This window comes from Eschscholzia californica, unplaced genomic scaffold (assembly GCF_041429995.1).
Source record: "Eschscholzia californica isolate CP2 unplaced genomic scaffold, dmEscCali1.0.p SCAF_1, whole genome shotgun sequence".
Lineage (NCBI taxonomy): Eukaryota > Viridiplantae > Streptophyta > Magnoliopsida > Ranunculales > Papaveraceae > Eschscholzia > Eschscholzia californica.
The window spans coordinates 73,687,798-73,712,762 of record NW_028238198.1 but is presented as its reverse complement, the minus strand read 5'-3'; the positions used below and the strand labels follow the sequence as shown (position 1 = coordinate 73,712,762).

The window sequence follows — 24,965 nt, the reverse complement described above, 5'->3', positions numbered from 1 at the left end:
AAGGAAGCTCTAAAAGGGCCTCCCCTCTAATAGCGCCTTCCAGTTTCAAGAAAACGGCTAAAAGTGCCCATCTGAAAACAAGCAACACAGGTTTTGCGTTTTACCCCAAATTTGTTTGTTTGAAACGATTTTATGAACAAATTCGGTTAAACCCTAATGATTTATAGGGGTGGGAAACACTTTTCTCTTTTCTTTTTCTTTTGCTTTTTGTTGTCAAAATCCTACAAGGACAATTTATTTGTCTCTACTTTTAATTTTCTGTGCAATAAATCTTTGAAGTCTCGAGATAATCCGTGAAGTGTCTTCTTGTCTCTAAATTTGCCACTAGAGGAATCCCACTTGATTAGTTTAGGCGAACTTCAATATACTTGTTGTATACATCCCTAGGCAAAGATCTTGCATCTTATGGGTTTGATCCCCCTCGTGGACTCTGTGGTAGAAGATGTCAGATTCTTTGGTCCGTGTCTAAAATCTCAAAACGGCCGATCAAGGAGCATATGGGCCAACGTCACGAGGCACGCCAAAGGGGAACACACCCGCCACGACCGCACGGACATCCTCCACATCGATGTGGTAAAACTGTGCGGGCTTCCAAAACCTTGAAGCCCATCGATAAGGTCCATCTGGTGCAGGGAAGAAAAGAGAGTTGAACGGTAGATGTGGACTATATGTATGTGGTTGGAGAGTTGGACACACCCATCTATCCCCGTCACAATCACTCTCTCTTTTTATCTCCGACTAATAAATAAATACTCTTCGAGGGCATATTTGATTTTTCCCCTCAAATGCTATAGAAGGATGACATTAAAACCACTAAATTGCTGAAAAAAAAAACGAAATTTCCCGCGAAACTTCCAGGTCTCTCAAACCTACCACAGGGGTACTTTCGTCAATTAACTGTCAACGTCTTGAAAATTAAAATCGTCTTTGATCATAATTTATAGAGTGAGTGAGAAACAATTTCCTATCTGAAATTGTTTTCACTTGAATCTCAATTCTTGTTTCATATCATTAACAGGGGAATTTGTCTAGATGAAGATGAAATTACTTCTCTTGTCTATGTTCTTATGGGTTTTGACAAGCTCCTTGTTTGATTCTGCTACCTCTGATGATGATGGGTTATTGAGAATTGGTTTAAAGAAGAGGAAATTAGATTTCAATGCCCAAATTGCTTCAAGGGTTTCAAGGTACAAGGTTTCCGAGGGACTTCGAAATAGTTTAGGTGATTCAAATACAGATATTGTATCTCTCAAGAACTATATGGATGCTCAATACTTTGGAGAGATTGGTATCGGTTCGCCACCACAGAATTTTACTGTCATCTTCGATACGGGTAGTTCAAACCTTTGGGTACCTTCATCAAAATGCTATTTTTCTGTAAGTAATCCATAGAACTCATCTTTGAAAATTTTAATCCATTAATGAGTTTGCTAAAGGAGATTGAGTACTTGCAGATTGCTTGCTACTTACATCCAAAGTACAGAGCAGTCAAGTCCAGCACCTACAAGAAAAATGGTAGTAATATGGTTCATTGATTCTTGATCTAAATTTTCTAGGTTTTTTGTTTGTTTCCTTAACTATGTGGTTTGTGATTCAGGAAAACCTTGTCAGATCAACTATGGGTCTGGATCGATTTCGGGTTTTTTCAGTGAGGATAATGTCAAAGTTGGGGATCTAGTGGTTAAAAATCAAGTGGGTCTTCTTTTGTTGTTCTTCTTTTCATACTTAGAGTCTTAGGTCTAAGCTAGTGACTTGATGGTTATCGTTTTATCAGGAATTCATTGAGGCTACAAGAGAAGGAAGTCTAGTTTTCGTATTGGCTAAGTTTGATGGGATACTTGGTCTTGGCTTTCAGGAAATTTCGGTCGGAAATGCGGTACCTGTTTGGTATAGTTGCTTTCTTTCTGTATACGTAATGTTAAAATAGAATCAAGTAGATCAGAAATCGCATAATTCTTATATGGGTAGCCGATATATATTTTAAAAGCCTTGAACACTTAGTAAAAAAAATGGTAAGGTATTGATTAGACTAGACTAACCGGTCTAGAAACCAAAATGTCTGATACACACCTTGTGGTTGAATTTGTTATGCGGTTCGAATTTGTAGGTACAACATGGTCAATCAAGATCTAGTAAACAAAGAAGTATTTTCTTTTTGGCTAAATCGAGATACAGAGGCAGAGGATGGAGGTGAGATCGTATTCGGTGGTGTAGATCCAAAGCACTTTAAGGGTTCCCATACTTATGTTCCAATTACTCAGAAGGGGTATTGGCAGGTTAGTTGCATTAAACCTCTCTTATATGAACTGATAAAAAAAAGTAGTTTTCTTTCTCTTACAATTTATATCTCATGCCATCTTTTGCAGTTTGAAATGGGTGATATATTAATCGGGAATCAGTCAACAGGTCATGTATTCTCAGCTTATTCTTATCATTTTGAATCATAAATCCTTATCTTCGACAAATCAACTTTAAAACCCAAAACATGATTTATTAACGGTTGAAACTTCAAATTTTCAGCTTTTTGTAATGGAGGTTGTGCTGCTATAGCTGATTCTGGAACATCCCTACTTGCGGGTCCAACTGTATTTCCTCATACCTTCTAAAAGAACTCGTTTACTCGAAAAATAAGAACATTTTACTCTAAGAATCTGTAGTATATTGTAGCTTATATTGTTAGTAATCTCTTCATTTTGTTCTGTAATGTCAGACGATTGTGACTGAAATCAACTACGCTATTGGAGCAGAAGGACTTGTAAGCATGGAATGCAAAGAAGTTGTTTCCGAATATGGAGAAATGTTATGGGAACTCTTAGTGGCCGGGGTTTGTTACTCTTATTCTTACTTTTCAGTTCGGTTTACTTCTGTTCCAAAACGCCTTCAAATTTTTAAATATATATACATGCTGCAGATAAGGCCTGCTCAAGTATGTGCTTCGGCGGGCTTATGTTCATCTGACGCTGCACAGTATGTGATTCCCTCTCTAACAACTTGCGCTTTTTCATCCTCATTTGTTGCTCTACGATAGAAGCCAAATATGGTTATATGCAGGAATGGCATCGAAACAGTAGTCGAAAAACAAAATAGAGAAAGAGCAGAAGTAGGCCAGGATGCTTTATGTGCAGCTTGTGAGATGGCTGTAGTTTGGATCCGCAGGCAGCTTGTACAGAACCAAACAAAGGAGCAAGTATTTAACTACGTTAATCGGGTATATGCCTATATAATCTTTTGTATGTCGAAAAGTTCACATATTTCAAGTATATTTTCTGTCATGATAATTTTTTCGACTTTCTTTTTATAGCTATGCGAGAGTTTGCCTAGTCCAGAAGCTGTTATTGACTGTAATAGCATTTCATCGATGCCAAACGTTACCTTCACCATTGGGAACAAACCCTTCGTTCTAACTCCTGAACAGGTTCAAATTTATATTCTCCTTTTCTAAATTCTTGTTTCGATAATTTAATTATTTTAGAGTTTTATTTCTTATTTATTTTATTGTGTTGGTTCTGTGTTTTGTTTCAGTACATTCTTAAAACGGGACAAGGTGGTGTTACTATCTGTCTCAGTGGGTTTATGGGATTCGATCTTCCACCACCTCGAGGTCCTCTTTGGATTCTTGGAGACGTTTTTATGGGAGTTTATCATACGGTTTTCGACTATGGTCATACCAGGATTGGATTTGCGAAAGCTGCTTAATGCCTACGCGATTATAAGTACTAAGCATGTAAGCTCTATCTTTTGAGACCATCCATTGTAATTCTATATTTGAGGTTGGAATTAGACCTAATTACTCATATAGGTGATACAATTTCATGACTCATTCTACTGCAAGTACAAACTTAAACCTATAATGTAAATAAATATAATTATGGAGGTGATTAGCTATTTGAAGTTTAACTTGATCGTCTGCAATAAAATTGCCACCAACGACGCTCGTTCACTTGAATGAACCGATATTTACAGTGATAATGGTTCTATACCTATTGAGTTTAGAGTTGTTATTTGAGGTAGTTATATTTCAGAGATCCTTGGGGAGAAAAGGTTATGCTAATTAGACTTGTATACCACTCGAATCTAGTTAAACCGTGGTTAAGCTTCTCTCTCCACTGGACCATCTAACAAACAAAGATCATGATTCTAAATCTAACACCATTCTTTTAATTATAGTTTTGAACTCTGGCTTATGGTGTGAATCAAGTGGAGTCGGATTTCAGAGTCTTGTTTTTGTCTTACCCAAGATGCCTGACTCGTTTGAATGGTTGATTCAGGTTGATTTTAGATCTATTTGATTTAGGTGATTCAGACGAGTGAGATTCAGGTAATAAGAAAGAAAAAGAAAACACCACCTTAAATTGCTAATACATCATGGAGAATTGAGTAATAGAAATTACAAAAAAGAAAAGTATACCCAAATTTGAAGAAAAAAATCTTACCTTTATCTTCTATTCTTTTATAGTTGATAGCATTGAAGAAAGTACCCACTTGAGAAAAGAGCAAAGAAGAAGAGCAAACTTCCATGTATGATAATTGACTTCTGCTCTGAAGTAAGAGCATTCCCACCCAATCCAAATTGTTGGTTTTGGGCAAAACCCTGCAATTTCAACACTCTCGCCTTGGAAGAAAGATTTAGCTGAACCACAAGTTGGGCATCTCTAATCTTCTGGTAACTTATCAAATTGAAGTCCATGACGTACCGAGTATGATGGGTCGCCAACTAATTCATCAGATAGATACCCACAAGATCACCATTCAGAAACACCAGTGTTCAGTAAAGCGAATTGCTCTCAAAGTCGACGTTCATCGAACATCACCTCTTCTGAATAAGGAGATTCTCTTTCTGAGTCAGGTTGAGGTTGAAGTTGATCAGGCGAGGTTGAGAGTGAACTAGGTTCTTAGGAAACTTGGTTTTTTCTTCTTTAGACAAATCTGTACATTTTGAAGTGAACCCAAGTTTGGAGATCCCAGAAGAAACAACTGTTGTTTACCAATCATGAAATGTCGCCCAGGTAAGGGATGAGACACCATTTCCCTGTGGGGCATAGGCCCTAAAGTGCCAAAGGTGACAATATTGCTAACCGATCGAAAGGCTAAAGCCTAACAACCCATTTAGACAAATTTAATAAGAAACGAGGATTAAATGCACGACATGATACATTGTTTATCGAGTTCCGCCGCACTCGCAACTAAGAACCAACAAGAAAAAGAAACAACTCCAAAGGAGAATTTTCGAAGTTCACTCTGGGATGTCATGAAACATAAATAGAAGTTGTAGAGGATGAAGAAAATAATTTTTTGAGTCTACAAGAATGCATTTAAATCCACAACCATCTATAGTCAAAAACAAAAAAAAAGGTTTATCCTTCTATTAGATGTAAAAACATTAACTAATTGTTATAATAAAGTACATCCCTTCATCTCCTGCTAGCTAACCTCAAGGGGGCATTTGAGTATATAATAGTTTTGCTTCTGACTGACTGACTGACTGCTTCACCAGTTCAGGATTGCCGAAAAATTGAATGTAAATGGCTGCTGCTGCTGCAAACTTCCCTATTCTTCATCACTATCGTTCCCAAATACCGAAGATACAGGCACAGCTACTTTCTTCTTCTTCACCACACCACCAAACGCGTTCTGAAGAAGGTTCGCGAATAAGTAAATCTATTAACTAGCAGGCATATATGTTCACTTAAAAAAATAATAACGCGGATCCTATTAATATTTTATACACAAGGATATGTTGTATTTCGATCCAATTGTCATGAATGAAGCTATTGAGATCTTTGCCACCCTTTAGATGAAAAGGATTTAACATGTTTTATTGAATAATAAATGCTATCAATATTAAGCATCATAATGTACTCTAGAAACCATTACAAGTTTGAGAGCTAGATGCTTAGTGGACACACCTTAGATGAACCTGCTTTTGAAGAAAAGCCAAATTTCAATGTTTTCCGCTGATCCTGATCTGCTACTGCTGTAGCACTCTTCAATGTGGGAGCGACAGGAGCAACTCCAGATTGATCTTCTTGTTGTTGCTGTTGCTGTTGCTGTTGTTGGAGCTGCTGCTGCTGCTGCTTATGGGCATCTGCACTATAGACATCATAAAATTTTTATTACACTGCAATAGTCTTCAGATAATTAAAAGAATCGATCAGTGAAGAACTGAAGCTCAAGAATAGATACATCTGAGCAAACTTGGCCATCTCCTTTTCTTGACGTAGTTGTTCTCGTTTTTGTCGATCATCTCGACTGCTACTACCATGCATTTCTCTCATTTCTTTGAACCGCTGCAAATATATTCACCAGATTAGACAAAGTAAAGATGTATATGCACCTATAGACACTAGTTTAGGTTTCGGTAAGTGACACTGACACAAGGTGTTAGATATAGGACACGATGAGTAGAAAAAGGCCAAAACATAGACACTCCCGAACCCATCCTTTTTCCCCCTAGTTACTTGTTCTAGTATTTTGACTTACTAAGGTGGTATTTTATGTCAGTAACACTGTGCAAGAACGAAGACAATCCCACAACATATAGCTGCTGTATGCAACAATGCAAATGTCTGAGAAGAGTCCTCGACACCAAAGAACAAAAAGGGATTACCCATGTTACTAGAGATTTTGGCCAGTAAAAGTGTAGATACACGACAATATTATAAAGATGGTGAAATAGGTCATTTACCTTTCTGTGGTTGTGGTCGTATGAGCTCAGGTGGACCTCAAATTCCATGGCGAGCTTGTACTGCTTGTTGCAAAGATCACAGTAGAACGTCTTTCGTATTTCTTTCACCTCAGTTTGAATTTTTTGCTCACGCTCTGCTATCACCTGGATTTTCATCATGGGCACGAAGCGGGCAGTAGAAGCCACCAGGTAATAAAAACTGCAGGAAATTCTCAAGACCCTCCAAAGTTGATGGTCCCTTATTATATATATAATTTATGATTAACCGTCAAAAGACACATATATATATGCCAGACATGCCTATCTACTACTACTTATGTTTAAAGATACAATAGCTAATCACACTTAGATTATTGAATCAGCTATTCCAGGAGTTGAATTGATGACCTACCTCTCGCTTCTTGGCATGCTCCTCGTTTTCCTCTAACTCAATCTCAAGTTTCTTACGCTGGATATTTTCTTCAGCGGTGAAAAAATCATCCTGTTCTTGCTTCCCAATTCCCAATTTTGGATCTCTGATCCCAGCTTTTATTGGCTCAACCATTCCTGTACATAATTATAAGACTCAAAAAGACAAACTTATGAAGACTAACCAACAAACCACATACTGAACATGAGCTATAAACAATAGGTAGCTAGGTGCCTTAATGATATAAATAAATACCTTGCTCATTTTTTCCAAGGCCCTTCCCTTTCCAACCCATTTTCTGAAGGAGCCTAAACCCAACATTTGATGACGTTAATTGTGTGTCAAGGGATGCTTGCTCCACATTATCAAGGTCAAGATTTTCAGTGGGCTTATGCCTAATCGGCAGACGAAAATCATCTCCAAGATCCTCAGCAAGGGAGTTTTCATATTCCTGTACCACAACGTTATTAAAATAAATGTCCACCCACACATCGGAAAAAGCTGGAAGATAAGCAAATATGCAGTAAGCGTGAGAATATCGAGATATAATTCGAACTGGAATTACCAAAAGATAGAGGGTGCAAATTTTTCATCCAAAGAAGAAGTACAAACCCAATTTCTGAACACCCATTTTTAATTAAGAACAACAATACTTCGACAACGAAAGAATATACTTGTTAAGCGAAAAGAAACTCAAGCCACAAACTCCTAACCGAAAAAATTTAAAATGAACTTAATGAGATTCACTTTACAAAATATAATCACCTCCTCTCTTTTGTTTGGTCCTTCAAGTTGAGCTCTTTCCTCCAGACGGTTATAGTACCTTCTATTATCCATTTTGAACCCCTGAATCATATACAGCAATACATAAAATATCAAATTGTCAATTTGAGAGAATCCTAGAGAAACCCAAACCTAAACTACAAAGAAATAATTAAAAATTTCAAATTTCCCACAGTAACTGTTGAGGTCTCAATAAATTTGCCAAGTTCTAGCCCTAGTGAATGAACTTTGTGATCCTAAATCCAATAATAACCCTTAAAATCAACAAAGGGGATGAAATAGAACCTATACAGAGAAGCCAGAATGGTTAGAATCGTTTGGAATGAGCAACAAAAAGTTGGAAAGGGGTAATTAGGGTTCATGAAATGGGGAAATTTTTTAGGGCAAGAAAGAAAGAAAGAAAGCTATGTAATAGAGAATCAACGTATGATAATCGTAAAAGGGGGATATTACCTGCAATAAACACGACCTTTTCCGATCGTTAAGAAGCCCTAGATCGATGATTTTACTTCTCTCTTGGTTCCTTCGGCATAGATCGACTGCTGGTTGCTCAATAGTCAGTGATCTCTACGTTAAATTTTCAATTTTTTTTGGGCGTAATTCTCTTTTGATCCCCAAAATTGTCGGAAGGACCGTTTTGGCCCTTCTTCTTAGATGTCGGTCAGTCGGTTAGTTGAAAGTCAACATAATAATTATTTTGTTATTTTCCAAATAGCCCCCAACTTTATGGCCGTTTTCCTGCCTAGCCCCCTAATTTATCAAAAATACCTAGATGGTCCCATTTTTAAGATTCCGTTATAACACCGTCAACTAGTCATCATTTCTCTCACCTCCATCTCATCACCTCTCTCTACCACCTCATCTTCTGTCGATATACTGGGTTCGAGAATGTCTCGACAAAATGATTTTTCTGTAGTTACGACACAAATTTTGCGGATTACGCCTAAAACAAAGGCTTGAAAAATTGGTAACTTAGATTTGGAAGGGGTGCGCCTGGCCCGTGCAATAGTGCAACACACAGGCGACACTTGAGTACCCCAATGGCAAGCAATAGTGCAACACACAGGCGACACTTGAGTACCCCAATGGTAAACTTTTTCTTCTCTTTCAGATTTCCCTGTTTTTTTCTCGAAGAATGGCGGGAGGTGTTGAAGAAAACCCTAGATTCTTCGTTGCAGTTCATGTGGGTGCTGGGTTTCATGCTCCTTCCAACGAGAAAGTGCTCAAAAGAGTGATGAAAAAAGCTTGCCTAGCTGCTGCCTCCATCCTTCAGAAGGTAAAAATTCTCCCTTCTTCCTGTGAATACCTCCGTCTTACTCAAAAAATCAATGATAACGAATTAATTCTCAGGGGTCTGGTGTGTGCGTTGATGCTGTTTCAGCAGCAATTCAAGTGTTAGAGGTATTTTCCACATCCAAGGAAGTTCTGTTTCTTCACTTTCTTGTGTTTTGAGTTTCTGTTGACCCATAATCTAATAACTGAAAACCTATTATCATTCATGGTTTAGTTTTTTTTTGTCTTAAGAGTTTCATGATTTGATAGAAGGTCTTTGGAGTAATCATATACATCAGTTAAATTGGGATCCCTGAGACAACAAATAGATATTAAAAAAGTCAATCTCGGTTGACCAATTTTGTGGAGAATTTTTATTCCCCAGAGATTTTTTTTATTCCCCAAAGCCGCGACTGAGAAAAAAATATTAATTTTTTTTTTAGATTTGAAGGTCGCCGGCCTGAAAATTGGCCGACCGACAATTTTTGCCGTAGAAGACGATGAGGTGGTAGAGAGAGGTGATGATATGGAGGAGAGAGAAATGATGACTAGTTGATGGTGTTACAACGGAATCTTAAAAAGGGGGCCATCTGGGTATTTTTGATAAAGTAGGGGGCTAGGAAGGAAACCAGTTACAAAGTTGGGAGCTATTTGGGAAATAACCCATAATTATTCTTTTCCAAATTTATCCTTCCATTCATTCTTCTCTATTCCTCTTCTTCCTTCTCTTTCTTTTCTTCCGTGTCGTTCTCTTGCAAAAATCCATTTGTAAAGTTAGAACATAGGGAGAAGCCGATTTCCCTTTAATCGAAGAAAGATACATGTCTGATTGTATTTTTTTTTTTAAAAGACCTCCATCAGTGGAGATCCTTTGTGGAGGAGAAGAGAAAGGAAACGAGAGGAGATAGAAGTGAAAAGATAAAAAATAAATGAATGATTAATCTCAAAAGTGGAAACAAATGGATTAATGGCTAATTTGATTAGGAATTTTGTTGCAGGAGTTTGAAACAACTAGCAATAGAAAGTGACCTTTCCCACCTATAAATATATGCATGTCTCTTACTCTTATTTTTAAAAAAAATTTATAATAGTAGTCATGCATGTAGATTTGGGGTAACTAAAATGGAAGTGTTATGTTCGCAAAAGATTTTAACTTAATTTATGACATGCTAACTCACCCTCACTAGAAAAACAAATGAATTCAAAGTTAGACTACCATATGAACTGTTCTTTTATTTGATTGACTCAAGAGGTCACAAATTTAGTCAAGATCTTGCATGTACACTTAACATTTTCCTAACCAAAATGACTATAAGTTGTTGTATGTATAGGTTTAATGAAAGAGAGATGCTAGAATCACAAAAGATTTTGACAAAAAAAAGTTCCCAGCTGATGTGGCAGTTGTGATTTTCATCTCTCAACAGCCTAGATTTGGTCAAAGTTTGAAACCACACCCGCCACATCAGCTGGGAACTTTTTTTTGTCAAAATCTTTTGTAACTTTATCATTTCCCTTAATGAAAATGAGAACGAACTTGCAGTTGTAGATAATAGTTGACTTAACCAAGTTTTCGAAAAGAGTAGGAGAGCGAAAAAATTTGTAGGATCCTCTCCCTTTGGCATCCTGATGATCTTATGACATTCCTCAATCTCTTTTTCATCATTATCTAATGTATGTAGCATTCTTCTAATTTCACCCTGAATGATTATAAAAATAATATAATCAAGCAGAACAATTATCTGATCAAGTAATATGGTAATGAAGTAGACAAGATATTAATATGTTTTTACCAATAAGAATTGTTGTTGTTTAGGACGAGGAGAATTATCTCTCTGATGAGTTCTTCCTACTAATAATTGAACAACAATTAAAGAGAGATAATTATTGTTATGGTGTTGATGATGAGAGACTGAGAGAGTGATGGTGAGAGAATTATGATTATCATGGGTGAAAGGGAGATGAAACAGACACCGTAGGTTTGGTTAAGGGGTCCCAACCGTTATGTGCCATCATGAAGAAGCCATGACTGCAAACTGCCTTCTTTATATCGAAACTGGTGCTAGTTGATAGATTTAGAAACATCGAATGCTAAGTCAATTGACTTGGTTAAGAATGTGAAGGTTCAGTGTCAGACTTTATACACAATATGAGGGGTTGATTAAAAATTATACAAGTTCTAATTAAGACTTGCTTAGAAAACATGAATTAAACTTTGATGAAGTAACTAAATTAAAAAAGTATAAATTTTCAACAGACATTGGAGAGAGAGATATAGAGAGAGAAGACACTTACACTTACTTGTTCTTCACTGATCAAGGGGCGCCAGGAAGAAAAAGAAAGAAATGAACTAATGAAGTTAGTGAGAGAGAGGAGAGAGAGGATTGATTGTTTTTTTAATATGTAGAGTACATTTGCAGTGCTTTGCAAGTGGTTTGTAGTGCTTTGCAATTTGTTTTCAGTGCTTCGCAAACAGTTTGCAATGCTTTGCAATTGATTTATTGCTTTGATTATTTATCAGTTAAGTGACTTGTCTTTTTGTTTATAGAGTTGATTCAACTTTGTACGTATGCCAATTCGTTTTAAATATAACAAAAGGTGAGGATATTGAAGAAATTGAAGTTGAACCACAAGAGATGTGGAAACTTAGAGGAAAGATAGTCGCTCAAGTGATTTCAGATGATAAACATTGTTGGTCTAAATCGGAAAAAGACGTTCAAATTTGTTGTTTGTTGTGAATATTTTGATGAATAGTTGTGATATATGATGATTGCATTTAGATCAATGTTTATCTACTTGATACTCTTTATAATAGTTTTTTAATAGATTGTAAAAGAGATCAACGTCTTGGAATTATCGCGGGAGTTTAAAACAACTAGCAATAGAAAGTGAAATTCACAGAAATCCCTAGCCATGGAAAGTGACCTTTCCCGCCTACAAATATAACAAGTAATTTTATGATTAAATTCGTGGAATGTCTTGTGCATGTATCTTATTCTTATTTAAAAAACCATCTATAAAAGTAGTCATGCATACAGATTTGTGATAATTAAAATGGAAGTGTTATGTGCGCAAAGGATTTCGACTTAATTTATGACATGTTAACTCACCTTCATTAAAAATATAAAAGAATTCAGAGTTAGACTACCATATGAACTGTTCTTTTATTTGAGTCACTCAGCATGTCACAAATTATGTCAAGATCTTTTACACTTAACATTTTCCTAACCAAAATGATTATATGTTATTGTACATATAGGTTCTAGGAATTAAATGATTCGATTATTGTAACGAATCACTACAATTGTGAGGAATACAGTATGTAGCTGTTGTGAGTTTGTCTGAGGATGTAGGTCGTGAATATCCGACTGAACCTCGTTAAATATGGTGTTCTTTATTTATGTTCATCTATCTCTGATTATCACATAATCGTGATTTTAGCAAGATTAAAACATAAATATACAATCAAACATCCAGAAGGAATATCATAAAGACCTTTTATCAAACAGTTAATGTACAAAAAAATAACATACAATTAGATGATCGATTGCTCTTCTTCTAATTTTACCTTGGAAGTAGTAAAGTAGTAAATAATGGCAGTTGTAATTTTAAAGATGAGTAAAAAGGAAATACAATTGGAAAAATCATATTACAAGACAATAAAATTGGACTTCCTATGTGACTTGAGAATGATGGAGAGAACTATAAACGCAAATTAAACCGAAAGATGGGTGTAATGAAGGGTTCCATGCCTTCACAAATTCAATTCCCAACCAAATAGTTGAAGACAATTCCAAAAGATATGACGAAAATGAAATCAAACCATGAGTCGAAAAAATCGATCCAAACCTCAATTCCAAAAGTCTATGAAAATCAAAATTGAAAAACAAAAAATCACACCTAAAAGATGGACATAGTCAATGGTTCCATGCAGATAAAGCAGTCACAAACTTCTGCGTCGCTTAAGGTTCTTGAAATGCTATTAAAATTTTAAGCATCTTTCTCCGAATATAGGGTACTGATGAAAACGGCAATGGTGTAGAGGGTAACGGTGGGAAAGTGAGTGAGAGGAAACCCAAACATTTGACGAAATATTGACAGAATTAATGGGGGAGGTGAGATTAGGGTTTGTTACTTTCTTGCGTTGAGTGGGTGGAGGAATTAACATTTTCTTTGGTAGGTATACATCAAACGGTAAAGTTGCTTGATGAAACGAAACAAATGCGCAAATGAATCTTTTTTTTTTTGTTGAGAGTCCAAATTTATCTTTTGGGTTGTCATTGGTTTGTCGCAGTTAGATGGAATTAAAGAAATAATTAATGGGGGAGGTGAGATTGGATTTTGTTACTTTCTTGCAGTTAGTGGGTGTAGGAACTATCATCTTCTCAGGTAGGTAATACATCAAACAGTAAAGATGCTTGATGAAACGAATCGGATGGCCATATTTATCCTTGGGTTCGTCCGAATCAGACAAAAATAAACAAATAATTAATTGGGGAGGTGAGATTAAGTTTTGCTACTTTCCTGCATTGAGTGGGGGTAGGAAGCATCATTTTCTTAGATAGGTAATACATCAAACGGTAAAGATGTCTTTGATTTGTCCCAATCAGCACTCATTCACCTGTTCCATATGACAGATAACACAATCACGGGCCAGTATACACCTGGGCTGGGCTACTAACACAACACCTAGCTTCTCAATTAACAGGTTTTGTTTTCATTACCATTTTCTTCTTTTTGTATTTCTAATTACATTTGTCAGTTATATTTCTGCCTGTTTATTTTGCTTTTGGTTGATGTTGAAGTTTCCTTTCAGTTCTATTCTGCCCCCTAGCTGTTTGTGATTTGGTCTAGCCAAAAAATTTAGAGAAAATCAGAAGGTATATATGGGTTTTGGTGGGCAACATTTGCTTGTTTCTAGCCTGATTTTGAATCAAATGTGAAACCCTTCTCTTTATGAAATGGACATACAACTAAAGCTATAAAGTTGGTAGGTTAATTAGGCAAACCCAATAATTTGAGAATGAGAATAAGTATATATGTTTAATAAGATTTTTTAATCAACTCAATTAGTTAATAAGCAATCGCGACTCGACACGGTTAATATGATCAATTAGTTAATATATCTTATGATCTTGCCCCCACCATTATACTTAGAATATTGATAATTTCATGATTTGATTAGATTTCCCTTCTCCTAAGAAAAAAAAGACTAAATTATATAATTTATTGTGAACATCAAGAACTATTTTGTAGTTAACTAAACATGACCACAAAAAATAATCTAAAAAAAGAAAAAAAAAATGAACAAAGATATTATGTATTTAGAAACAAAGGTGCTATATATAAAAGATTCTATAAAGTTATACAGCTTGCATGCATGAACAATGTTGAGAATTAGAAAGGATAGGAAGAGAAAGAACTATCTTTTGGGAAACCCTAAAAGCACTAACTAAACAATGTTCCCAAACTCCAATTCAAAGAAAACCCCACAAACCTAATTCCTTTTAGACTTGCTAATTTCCCTTTTATCTTCCTTAATCATTTTTTTTGTTTGGGTTATTTCCCGAATGGCCCCCAACTTTGTGACCAGCTTCCTGCCTAACCCCCTACTTTAGCAATAATACTCATATGACTCCCTTTTCCCGTTATCTTTAACTTTACTTTACTCTCTCTCCTCCATCTCATTTTCTCTCTCTGCCACATCATTTGAGCAAGTCACATCATCGTCTTCACCGGCATGGGTCGCCGACCGACCAAATTTCCGGTCGGCGACCTTCAAACATAAAAAGAATCATTTTTCCCTTTCTCTCTCTAGATCTGGTTCACCATGAACTAGATCTAGGTCTGATTCGAAACAGACCTTCATTCGAATCAGACCTAGATCTGGTTCATGGTGAACCAGATTCAGAGAGAGAAAGGGAATTTTTTTTTTTTTAGAGAGAGAGAGGGAATTTTTTTTTATTTATGTTTGAAGGTCGCCAGCTGGCGACCCATGTCGGTGAAGACGATGATGTGGCGTGCTCAAATGATGTGGCAGAGAGAGAAAATGAGATGGAGGAGAGAACGTAACGGAAAGTTAAAGATAGCGTAAAAAGAGGGTCATACGGGTATTTTTGCTAAAGTAGGGGGGCAGACAGGAAGTTGGTCACAAAGTTGGGGGCCATTTGAGAAATAACCCTTTTTTAAACAGTAAGATTCGAACCTTGGTTTCTCCTCGCACCCGTAATCACCCAACCAAAGTGTGTTTAACTCTTTAATCTTTCTTTTAGATTCCTCACTATCTTTTTACCTAGGGTGTTAGATAAAAACTAGACTTTCATGGTTTATAGCTAAGTTCAAAGTGGAATCAAATCAATTATTTAAATTATATTGGAATTAAATGATTATATTCACATTATGTGGCAAGGAGAAGAAGAGTTCTTCTACTATAAATTAAGGAGAGCCTAGAGTACAATTTTATAGACCTTTATTGAAACAAAACATAAGTGTATAGGATAAGTAGTGAAAGACAAAGAAGTAAGAAGAGTGGAAATGGGAGGTAACACGAACCGGCCGAACAAAAGACCTTCCTTCTTCTCCATGTTATTCAACAAGTTCAAGGTTAGGAGGTCTCATGATTGGGATGATATGGGTTGGGATGAAGCAGTATATGTTAAACGTATACGTCCTAGTGACGAAGATAGAGGGAGATGGGTAGCTGAACCAGACATCGATAGAAAAGCTTCTGCCTTCATTGCCAGATTCTATGAAACCCGTTTTTCAGAATCTGATCGCAAAACTGCTTAACTTGTTAATTCTGCACTTTGATATGTTAGGATTTGTGTTTGTATGTATTTTCACTCACACTACTTGGTGTGTTCCTTTTAGGGTTTTAATGTATTCTGTAACCATAAGGAATAATGTATCTAAAATTGCTTGCGTTCAGATACGTTCTTGACTTCTTGTTTCTAGTACATAAATTTTGCAGCTTCTACTATCAGAATTCGCAAAAATGCTAATTATGTTTAAACAAGCAACTAAGTCATAAATATACCAAATTATTCTAATGCAAAGTCTGCTATTTCCTTAAATTGTCTAATTCCAACGGACAATGTCGGTGCATATGCCGTTTATGGTTTAGAAAGCACCAATCCGAAGAAATCTACTTGCATGATGCGTACTATATATTATGTTCTGTTTGAACCTTTAATAACTTGTGCATTATGGAATGATCTCATTTCACGGGGAATGCTATTCGATATTCATTTATCTCCTACTGAATTCCTGCTAGCTAACATATGTATTATGTGGTCATATACTCATATCAGTGTGTATATGTGTGTGTGTGTATATATAATTTACTTGTGTCGACGTACACAAATTTTCTTGATTGATTGAGACAAAGAAGCCAGGCGTTACACTTATTGTTTCATTGTCTAGAAATAGCTTTCGTTTATGTCCCAGACTCCCACATTACTCTGTTGGTTAATTAGGCTTGACCTATCTTTTGTTCTAGTGCATTTTCGGCCATGTTTTGGAATAAAAGTAGGAAAGAAGAAGAAGAAGCTGAAAAAGGTTTAAACACTAATTTTTCATTTTGGATTTTCAATATGCAGCAAGAAATGAACTACAATTTCAAAGAAAGCCTAAATGGCAAGTAAATTAAGGAGACCTTTTGTTTAGTTGGAAGATTAAGTTATTGAATAATACGTGCAAATGCTTTAAGACCCCTGTACTAACGTAGTGTTTTCTTTTTGCTAAGTCACATTTGAAATCTGACCCGAGATATGAATTAACTTGAGGAAAACTTTACAGTATTTGTCTTTGTCTGCCTTGCCTGAATGACTGATTTGGGTTGATTTAGAATCTGTTACAGTTCTTTGATTCAGATTTGCACGAGCCCGATTCAGACAATAAGAAAAAAGCACCACTTTCAAGGTAGACTCCAAGAACCTTCACAACCCCATGCTTTAATATTATATACTATAGTTTACATGAAATTAAAAGTTTTAAGATTTCCTTCTAAGTTCCATCCAGTCAATAATAAAAAGTAACCTTCAATAAAAAAAATTCACTTTACTCACATTCTATAATCTTTCTTTCTAACTCATTGGTCTTAAACCAACCCACTCCCACCTTTCATTCCACTTATACTTTATTAATTTGTAATAAATTATTAACTATACCTCTAATTACCGATTATATACGCGATCACATGAATTTCTTGGAAGTCCCCCTGTTTGTGGATACTTAACAATGAAGTTTAAGCGTTAAATATTCGAGTAGAACAAGCTTATCCAAGACTAAAAAAGCTTGATCGACACTAGTCTATTCTTGGTTAATTAAGCTAGTTAGGAACTCCACCCTTCCTCAATACTCTCAGTTAAGATTAGTAAATATGTTTGGAAGTATAAAAAAGTTTATAGACAAAAGTTCTTGTTTATTTGATATAATGCTTTTAGACCATTCATTTGAAACACTTAATGGAGGACCACTTGCCAAACTTTTTCTTTATGGCTATACCTACTACATGTTTAGGTTCGATTATTCATTACCATCGTAACGATTGATCTAACGGTCTAGAACTAGTCAAAAGTCTTGAACAAGAACTAGTGATCAATCATCAACCTCAGCTATCTCAATAAATAGGGTTCTTCTCTTAGACTTGAAAGTGAAGTAACATAAATATGTAATTAGTAAATTATAAAGTGAAGACAAAGTCACAAAACACAAAAGCTTATATATGAGCTATTATATAAGTAATAGTATAGTACTTGGTGTCTTGGTGGGTTGAGTTTTGTGGAGAATAGTAGTACTATATATTTGTATATATAGGTAACATGGTGGATGAGAGAAAGATGGACAGGATGAAGAAGAAGTATTCAAGCTGTTTGTTTTTCATGTTCAATATCCTCAGAGGTGGCAGGAGGAGGAGGCCAGATTACGAAGAAACGTCCGGAGATGAAGCGCTAAGTGTTCGTAGAAGTATTAGGGCAAACAGGGACAGTCATGGACCCTTCGGTGTTGGGCATCCCAACATTGACACGAAAGCTTCTGAATTCATCTCCAAGTTCCATTGCACCACTAGGCTCGACTAGAGTCACCGATCCTGAGTCAGCTGCATATTACATGTCTGTGAGACTGTCATATTGTAATGCATTAAGATGCTTTAAGTTTAGATAATTAGTTGGGTATGCATCAATCACTTATCAGTATATGAGCAAGTTTGGTAAACTTGGTGATTGATCTGACTCGATATTTGGTCCTAGTAGATACTGTTTTAATGTTGAATTTGTTTGATGATGTGTAATGTTGTTTCTCCAAAGAGTTTGTTTGATATAAACTTAATATTTTATCGAAATAATTGGAGCATGTAATTTACCAATTTCTCTATTCATTCTTCGTTCTTTCATTCTGCAATATCGGAGAATTATTAGATTCAACTAACATATGTAAGAAATATGTGACCGCGACCTCTTTTTATCTTTATGTTTTTGGTACATTATATCACGTAAAATTCTTTAAACATATAAACTTCAATAATAAATTCCATATAAAAATCAATTCATGTGTTTCTTCGTGTATTTGCTTATGATGTATCCATGTCATATTAAATCTAGTTAAAGACTCTTGGAGTACATGTCTAGGTTTTTCTTTACATTTCCTCACAATGGCTAAGATTTTTCCAACACCTTGTGAAAAAAAAGATCTAAGGTTATTAAAGAGAATGCCTCATTTTACCATCTTTTAATAGCACATTACATAACTTATACAAACCTAAATAGTTATTCGGGGAAAAGATATTTTGCGAATGATCTTTAACCTTCTTATATTTCTCTACCTCTCTACAATTACTGCTAAACTACGACAATCATGAGCATCAACTACTGCTAAGTCACCACTGTTGGAAATTAAAAATACTTGCACAAACAAAGAAGAATAAAGAAGATATTAACTTGAATTGAATACTTGACTTGATTTGATTTTGATTGAAATAAACTACAAAGACTGGTCTATTTATAGACCCAAATTCTACCCACTAACTAAGACCACTAGTAACATGATTCCACTAACTCATCCATTAACCCACTAACTTAATCAACAAAAGAAATTAACTTCCCACTAACTTAATTCTCTAATTACTTAATTAAATAAATACCTTTTGAGTTTATAATTTTAACACTCTCCCTTAAACTCAAACATTATAACACCCATCATGATCTTCGGCTTGAAAAATCAATGGACCTTCAATGACTTAATAAAAAATATTAGTCATTTAATCATCAACTTAAAAACTTCATATCAATCTGGCTTTTCATCATACCCTTTAACAACTAATTTGTCTACTTCATCATCTGGTTTGTACTTGGTTTTGAATGACCATTTCAATCCAATTGACTTCTTTTCTGCAGGAAAAGAATTTAGCTCCCAAGTATCACTTTTCTCAATTGGATAAATTTCGTCGTCCATAGCAGAAATACACCCCACATTTTTTACTGCTTCTTTAACAGTGATAGGTTTGGTGTGATTACAATCTGCAAAAGATATAACACTTCAAAAATATTCGTTAGACCCATTATTATCATTGCTTACAACGTAGTCATCAAACCTTGACAAAACTTGAATGTAAGTTGAACTGGGACATAATTCTAGATTTGAATTATCATCAATATTCAGAGAAATAGGTGTAATCTCAATTACTTGAGATTCTGAAGCTACTGTCTCATCATCCGTATCAATTTTTATTTGATGATCTTCTTTAACCGGACAGTCCCAAACTCCATCTTCATCACTTTCTACCGAATAATCATCTAAATCTTCGTCTAAAATTTCATCAGAATCTTCATCCGAATCGTCATCCATTCTGCAAGCCAATAAAAGAATTTCTCCCTCTTCTACATCATCTTCAGCAAAGTTAGCATGCTCTGAATATATCTTGGAAACTCTACATTCTGACTTATAATGACCTAATTTTTTGCAACGAAAACATCTAACTTTAGATTTGTCATACCTTCCAAATTTTTTTGGTCCTTTACCATGACTCTCTTCACCATTAAAACCACCTTTTTCAAGCAGAGTCACTTTGCTTTGAAAAGCTTGTTCAATAGACCCTGCAGCAGCTCTCTGGTTCATCCTATGTTCATGAGAACATAATGAACTCATCAAACCTTCAACTGACATAGTTGAGAGGTCTTTTCCTTCCTCAATTGCAGCGACAACATAGTCAAAACGACCTGTCAATGATCTCATGGTTTTCTCAATAACACGTAGATCAGTTAACTTTTCACCATTAACCCGCAATTGATTAACAATAGACTGAACTCTAGAAAAATAATCAGAAATATTTTCAGAGTTAATCATATTAAGAGATTCGAATTCACCTCGTAAAGTCTGCAACCTTACATTTTTTACCTTCTCATCACCCTTGTAGGATCTTTGCAACAAATCCCACACTTCTTTAGCTGTTTCAGCTCTTGAGATTTTCTCGAAGACAATCTCATCAACAGCTTGATAGAGAAAGAACAATGCCTTCTTATCCTTCTTTCTGTTCTCTCTCAAACTATCCTTTTGGACCTGAGAGAGAGCTTCATGTGCTACCTGATCAACTGGTTCTACATACCCAAATTCGACAACCTCCCAAATTTCCTGGAAGCCAAACAATGCTTTCATTTGGATACACCATTGATCAAAATTTTTCCCACAAAATCGCGGAAGCTGAGGTTGGATTGATCCATTCATTTTGTAATTCGGTTAGTAATCACAAAATAATTCTAGCTCTGATACCAAATGTTGGAAATTAAAAATACTTGCACAAACAAAGAAGAATAAAGAAGATATTAACTTGAATTGAATACTTGACTTGATTTGATTTTGATTGAAATAAACTACAAAGACTGGTCTATTTATAGACCCAAATTCTACCCACTAACTAAGACCACTAGTAACATGATTCCACTAACTCATCCATTAACCCACTAACTTAATCAACAAAAGAAATTAACTTCCCACTAACTTAATTCTCTAATTACTTAATTAAATAAATACCTTTTGAGTTTATAATTTTAACAACCACTATCACCACCACCACCACCTATCACTACAAACCACCCTCGTAATTTTTCAATTTTTAGTTTTTATTATCTATTCTTCTTCTATACTAGGGTAACAACAAATTATTCTTTTAACAGAGGAGCCCATGGTGGGAAAATTAATTTTTCTCAAATGCGTGGTTCCTTTTGTTGCCTCCATACATAAAAAGGAATAAAGGTAAACACCAAGAAAAAGAAATTATTTGGACCACGAAGTACACAAGTACTACTAAAGTACTACTCACTAGACAACAAGTGATTAGAATATAAAATTGTGTTTATGAAATGTATCTAATTTCTCTAATTTATGATTAATTATTAAAAAAAAAGCATGAATATAAAAGAATAAAAAAATTATTATTAGCTAGGAGGAATAACTACAATTAGACACATAGGAAATGATAGAATATTAGGGTAATGTGATTTACAACTAGCATAGAAAATATTTGATATGAAAGCCAAAAAAATGGTATACTAGGGGAAGGATGATTCGGTCTAGAAAGAAAGCAGTGGGCATGCCAAACTCTCTTCCTGCCTGGGTTCTTCATTAATTAGGTTTAGGGTTTAAAGATGCCAAAAAGTTAGACAGCTTGCTTCCATTATTTGCCGGGAAAGAAATGGTCTTCTACTTTCCCAGCCACTTTTTCTCAATATACTGAAATCTTACCCCAAACATATTTTTGCTTGTTTTTGCTAACACTAGAATGTGATAAGATGCATGATAAACCCCCTCTCCCTCACCCCCTCTCTCTCTCTCTCTCTCTCTCTCTCTCCAAACCACATATTATTGGTGCACATAAGGATTAAACTAATCCTAATGGAAGGAATCAAATTACTGGAAGTTACTTGTGAGTTGTGAATAATGGTGGGACCAGGTCAAACTAGAATTTTGAAACATAAAGTTTTGGAGCATCTAGGATTCCAGGTCTTACTGTGTGCTTTTTTTTGTTTGTTGAGGTACAAACGAAAACAAACTAAAATAACTTATACAATTCCTGCGGAAGATCTAATAAAGAAAGCCACACTCATGTTCCTTTGTTTCTTCTACTCCATTTGGCCAAATGATCTGCTTTGTGGTTACCTTCTATGGGGATATGAGTATATAGCACCTTTGTGAAATTGACCTCCAGCTGTTGCACTTTCTCTATAATCTTTTCCGACTGCCAAGATATGTCTACATTTTCCTTGTTGAGTTTTTGAACTATATTAAGGTTGTCACTCTCAATATGTAGGTAATCAATCTTTTTTTTAAGAGCCCATTGTAAGCTATCTATGTCCGATCACTATCTCTACCGAATTTCGACCTGAGAGTGTGAGAGAAAGCTATCTATAAATTCGGCGGCTAAAGAGTCTGGTCGGAATTTGGCTAGAATAGTAGCAGATCGAGCATAAAGTCATTCTTTTAATTGCATGGTTGCTCTCAAAACAGACTAGCAATCATTATAATAGGTGTTCCGTAGGAAACCATTAAAGCTCCGCAGTTAAAAAAAAAGAAAAAAGGTAAATGACTCCACCAGCAAGATTCGAGCGTCAGTCTTCTTTTGTTTTCAAACATGCTTTTACCCAACAACAATTGGTTTCACTGAGACAATATCTTCCAACATAGTAAATTCTAGGTTTTTTCATGCAGTTGAGAGAGACAACCATGTTTGTACCCAACTACAATTGGTTTTACTGAGACAATATCTTCCAACATAGTAAACTGTAGACTATTTTTTAGTTAAAAAGACAAATTATATTTTCTTATGTTGTTAAAAACCCTTTTTTTTGTTAAAACCCCAAATTTCTTATTTTTATCTTGTTAAAAACTCAAATATTTGTATTTTGTTTAGTTAAAACCCCAATATTTCTTGCAAAGCTATTCCAATGTGTTGTAAAGTTTTTGCAAGGCGGTTGCAAAGTTGCAACTTTGAAAAGTTGTTGCAAGGCGCTGAAAAACTATCGCAAAGCGCTGCAAAGTTGTCGCAAGGCGTTGCAAATTAAACAAATACTCAGGGGTTGGAGACTAAAAAAATTGATTGATCATTTTTCACCAAACCAAAAAATTTATCGAGAGTTTTGACAAAATTTCTCTTAATTAAAAAAAACACATACAACCACGAATCGTTTGTTTTTTTCTCAAGATTTGTAAAGGATGGTAACCTATAAATCTAAGAGTTTAGATTATAAATTTTCATGGTATATATGCGGAGAGAAATAAGAAAGAATGAAGGGGTTCATTCCTTTTTCACCATTTACTTTTTGAAGAACTTTTCTTTTGGCACTTTATTTTCCGTAAATTCAAACTTAACTCCTTTTAAGTTAGGTTTCATCATTGACGGGTTAATTTTTTCATAACTTCCCAAAACTACTCTTGCTTCAAATGTTCTTTTTTTCCTTCCTTAGTTCATCTCTCATCCTCTTCTTCATTGTTTCCCTTAACATCCAATAATGGAGGTCCACAACTTCTTTTCCTTTTTTCTTTAACTTAATTTCAGAATATTTGTTATTATATTTGATTTTCATTGACAAAATTTAAAGGGTTAAGAAAATTGAAGAGAGAGTGTGACTTGTTTTCTCCTGTACGTGGGCGACCGAGAGGTAGCTCTTTGCCACCGGTGGAGAAGAATAAGATTCTTTGTTTCTTTTCTCTCAATGTATCTCTGTCTGTAATTACTTACCGGTGAGAGACTGGTATGGATAATCTTGGCAGATTTTTCTAGGGTTTCTCTTTAATAAGCCTTAGTCGGAGCATTTGAAGGTCTTTTCAAAGAACACTTGTCAGATCCGACGAGGAATCTCTCACTTGAACTGGCGTTGCGTTTGAACAACTTTTTAGAAAAATTGGTCACATCCATGACTTCGCTAGTAAGTAGAGAGAGAAGATAGAGGGAGATAGATGAAAGAAAGAAAACACAGTTGGTGACATCCACGACTCCTATAGTAAATTAGGAAACTCATCAAAGTTTTTTGTCGAGCTTTAAATTAACAAATATATTCTGAAATTGGGATAAAGAAAAGAAACTAGTGTACAATTATGAAGTTTAAGAAGCAAGTGAGAGAAAGAGAAACTAGAGAAGAGAAGAACAATTAAAGAAAGGACAATTTTGTAATATAAACAATAACCGTTAACGAATTGAACTCGAACATAAGAGGGTCAAATTTAAATTCCGTGAAAATACGAACCAAAAAGAAAAATGGTATAAAGTAGAGGGCCAAAAAGTTACTAGGTCAAGAAAGAAAATAAGATAAGCCAAAGAAGTTTTTTTTAATGAAAAGAAAGAGTACAAAAGGGCCTTGAAGGAAATAGTGTGGTAGGGTGAATATCACAGGCTGTTTAGTCACTTTGGGGTCATAAGACAAGTTAAGCTAGGACCATAGACCTACATCCAATATGGTATTTTATCCAACTCTAATCTACTCCATTCAAATTTATCCAATAATTAAATCATATAGATTCCCTCACAATTTTAATTAATATTCATTTCCAAATCTCTCCTTTCCAACCCTATAAATTCAAAAGAGGTCTGGTCTATTTTCGAAAAGCATTGCTTCATACACAAAACAAATTAAGCAAAAGAGAAGAAGAGCTACTACTGTCTTAATTGAGAGAGAGAGAGATGGGGAGCAACAAATGGCAAAGGAAAGCATCATCTTCAATGATGTCAATGGTTAGTATGTTGAAGTTGCAGTCATTATCTTCTTCTTCATCATCATCTTCATCATCAAGTAGCAAAGGGAGGAGTGCTAGAAACTATTACAACGACGT

The 24,965-nt window shown here is 35.3% G+C and overlaps 2 protein-coding genes and 2 long non-coding RNA genes across 5 annotated transcripts; 2 read left to right on the top strand and 2 right to left on the bottom strand.

The window, feature by feature from the left end:
- Nucleotides 1-158: 158 nt before the first annotated feature.
- On the top strand, nt 159-3,897 carry LOC147569024 (aspartic proteinase-like). The gene is made up of 12 exons (XM_086655479.1): nt 159-1,377; nt 1,455-1,515; nt 1,598-1,692; nt 1,775-1,887; nt 2,108-2,276; nt 2,367-2,406; nt 2,521-2,585; nt 2,711-2,824; nt 2,912-2,967; nt 3,052-3,208; nt 3,302-3,415; nt 3,523-3,897. The coding sequence occupies exons 1-12, from the start codon at nt 1,033-1,035 to the stop codon at nt 3,694-3,696; spliced, it is 1,503 nt and encodes a 500-aa protein (XP_086511605.1). The 5' UTR covers nt 159-1,032; the 3' UTR covers nt 3,697-3,897.
- On the bottom strand, nt 2,410-4,557 carry LOC147569023 (uncharacterized). Its single transcript, XR_015231159.1, has 2 exons — nt 4,434-4,557; nt 2,410-3,019 (listed from the first exon to the last, which is right to left on the bottom strand). It is a non-coding gene; the product is annotated as an uncharacterized LOC147569023 (long non-coding RNA).
- Nucleotides 4,269-5,793, top strand: LOC147569022 (uncharacterized). Its single transcript, XR_015231158.1, has 2 exons — nt 4,269-4,318; nt 4,457-5,793. It is a non-coding gene; the product is annotated as an uncharacterized LOC147569022 (long non-coding RNA).
- LOC147569021 (D111/G-patch domain-containing protein) lies at nt 5,277-24,474 on the bottom strand. Of its 2 annotated transcripts, none has more exons than XM_086655481.1 (8): nt 24,451-24,474; nt 7,860-8,113; nt 7,350-7,545; nt 7,077-7,231; nt 6,686-6,829; nt 6,184-6,287; nt 5,907-6,090; nt 5,277-5,631 (listed from the first exon to the last, which is right to left on the bottom strand). In XM_086655481.1, exons 2-8 carry the CDS (start codon nt 7,947-7,949, stop codon nt 5,548-5,550), a joined length of 957 nt encoding a protein of 318 aa, XP_086511607.1. In that variant the 5' UTR covers nt 7,950-8,113; nt 24,451-24,474; the 3' UTR covers nt 5,277-5,547. The 2 variants fall into 2 exon arrangements, with proteins under 2 accessions (XP_086511607.1, XP_086511606.1); XM_086655480.1 differs by lacking the exon at nt 24,451-24,474 and adding an exon at nt 8,331-8,493 and having other exon boundaries at nt 7,860-7,940.
- Between the last annotated feature and the right edge of the window lie 491 nt (nt 24,475-24,965).

What these genes read in the sequence shown, in the direction of transcription:
- LOC147569024 (XM_086655479.1), top strand. Translation starts at nt 1,033, where the DNA reads ATGAAGATGAAATTACTTCTCTTGTCTATGTTCTTATGGGTTTTGACA. An exon ending in CAGCACCTACAAGAAAAATG is followed by an intron (nt 1,516 to 1,597) that starts GTAGTAATATGG and finishes TTTGTGATTCAG; the next exon opens with GAAAACCTTGTCAGATCAAC. An exon ending in GGAAATGCGGTACCTGTTTG is followed by an intron (nt 1,888 to 2,107) that starts GTATAGTTGCTT and finishes TCGAATTTGTAG; the next exon opens with GTACAACATGGTCAATCAAG.
- LOC147569021 (XM_086655481.1), bottom strand. Translation starts at nt 7,949, where the DNA reads ATGATTCAGGGGTTCAAAATGGATAATAGAAGGTACTATAACCGTCTG. An exon ending in GACCAAACAAAAGAGAGGAG is followed by an intron (nt 7,546 to 7,859) that starts GTGATTATATTT and finishes GTTGTGGTACAG; the next exon opens with GAATATGAAAACTCCCTTGC. An exon ending in CCTTGGAAAAAATGAGCAAG is followed by an intron (nt 7,232 to 7,349) that starts GTATTTATTTAT and finishes AATTATGTACAG; the next exon opens with GAATGGTTGAGCCAATAAAA.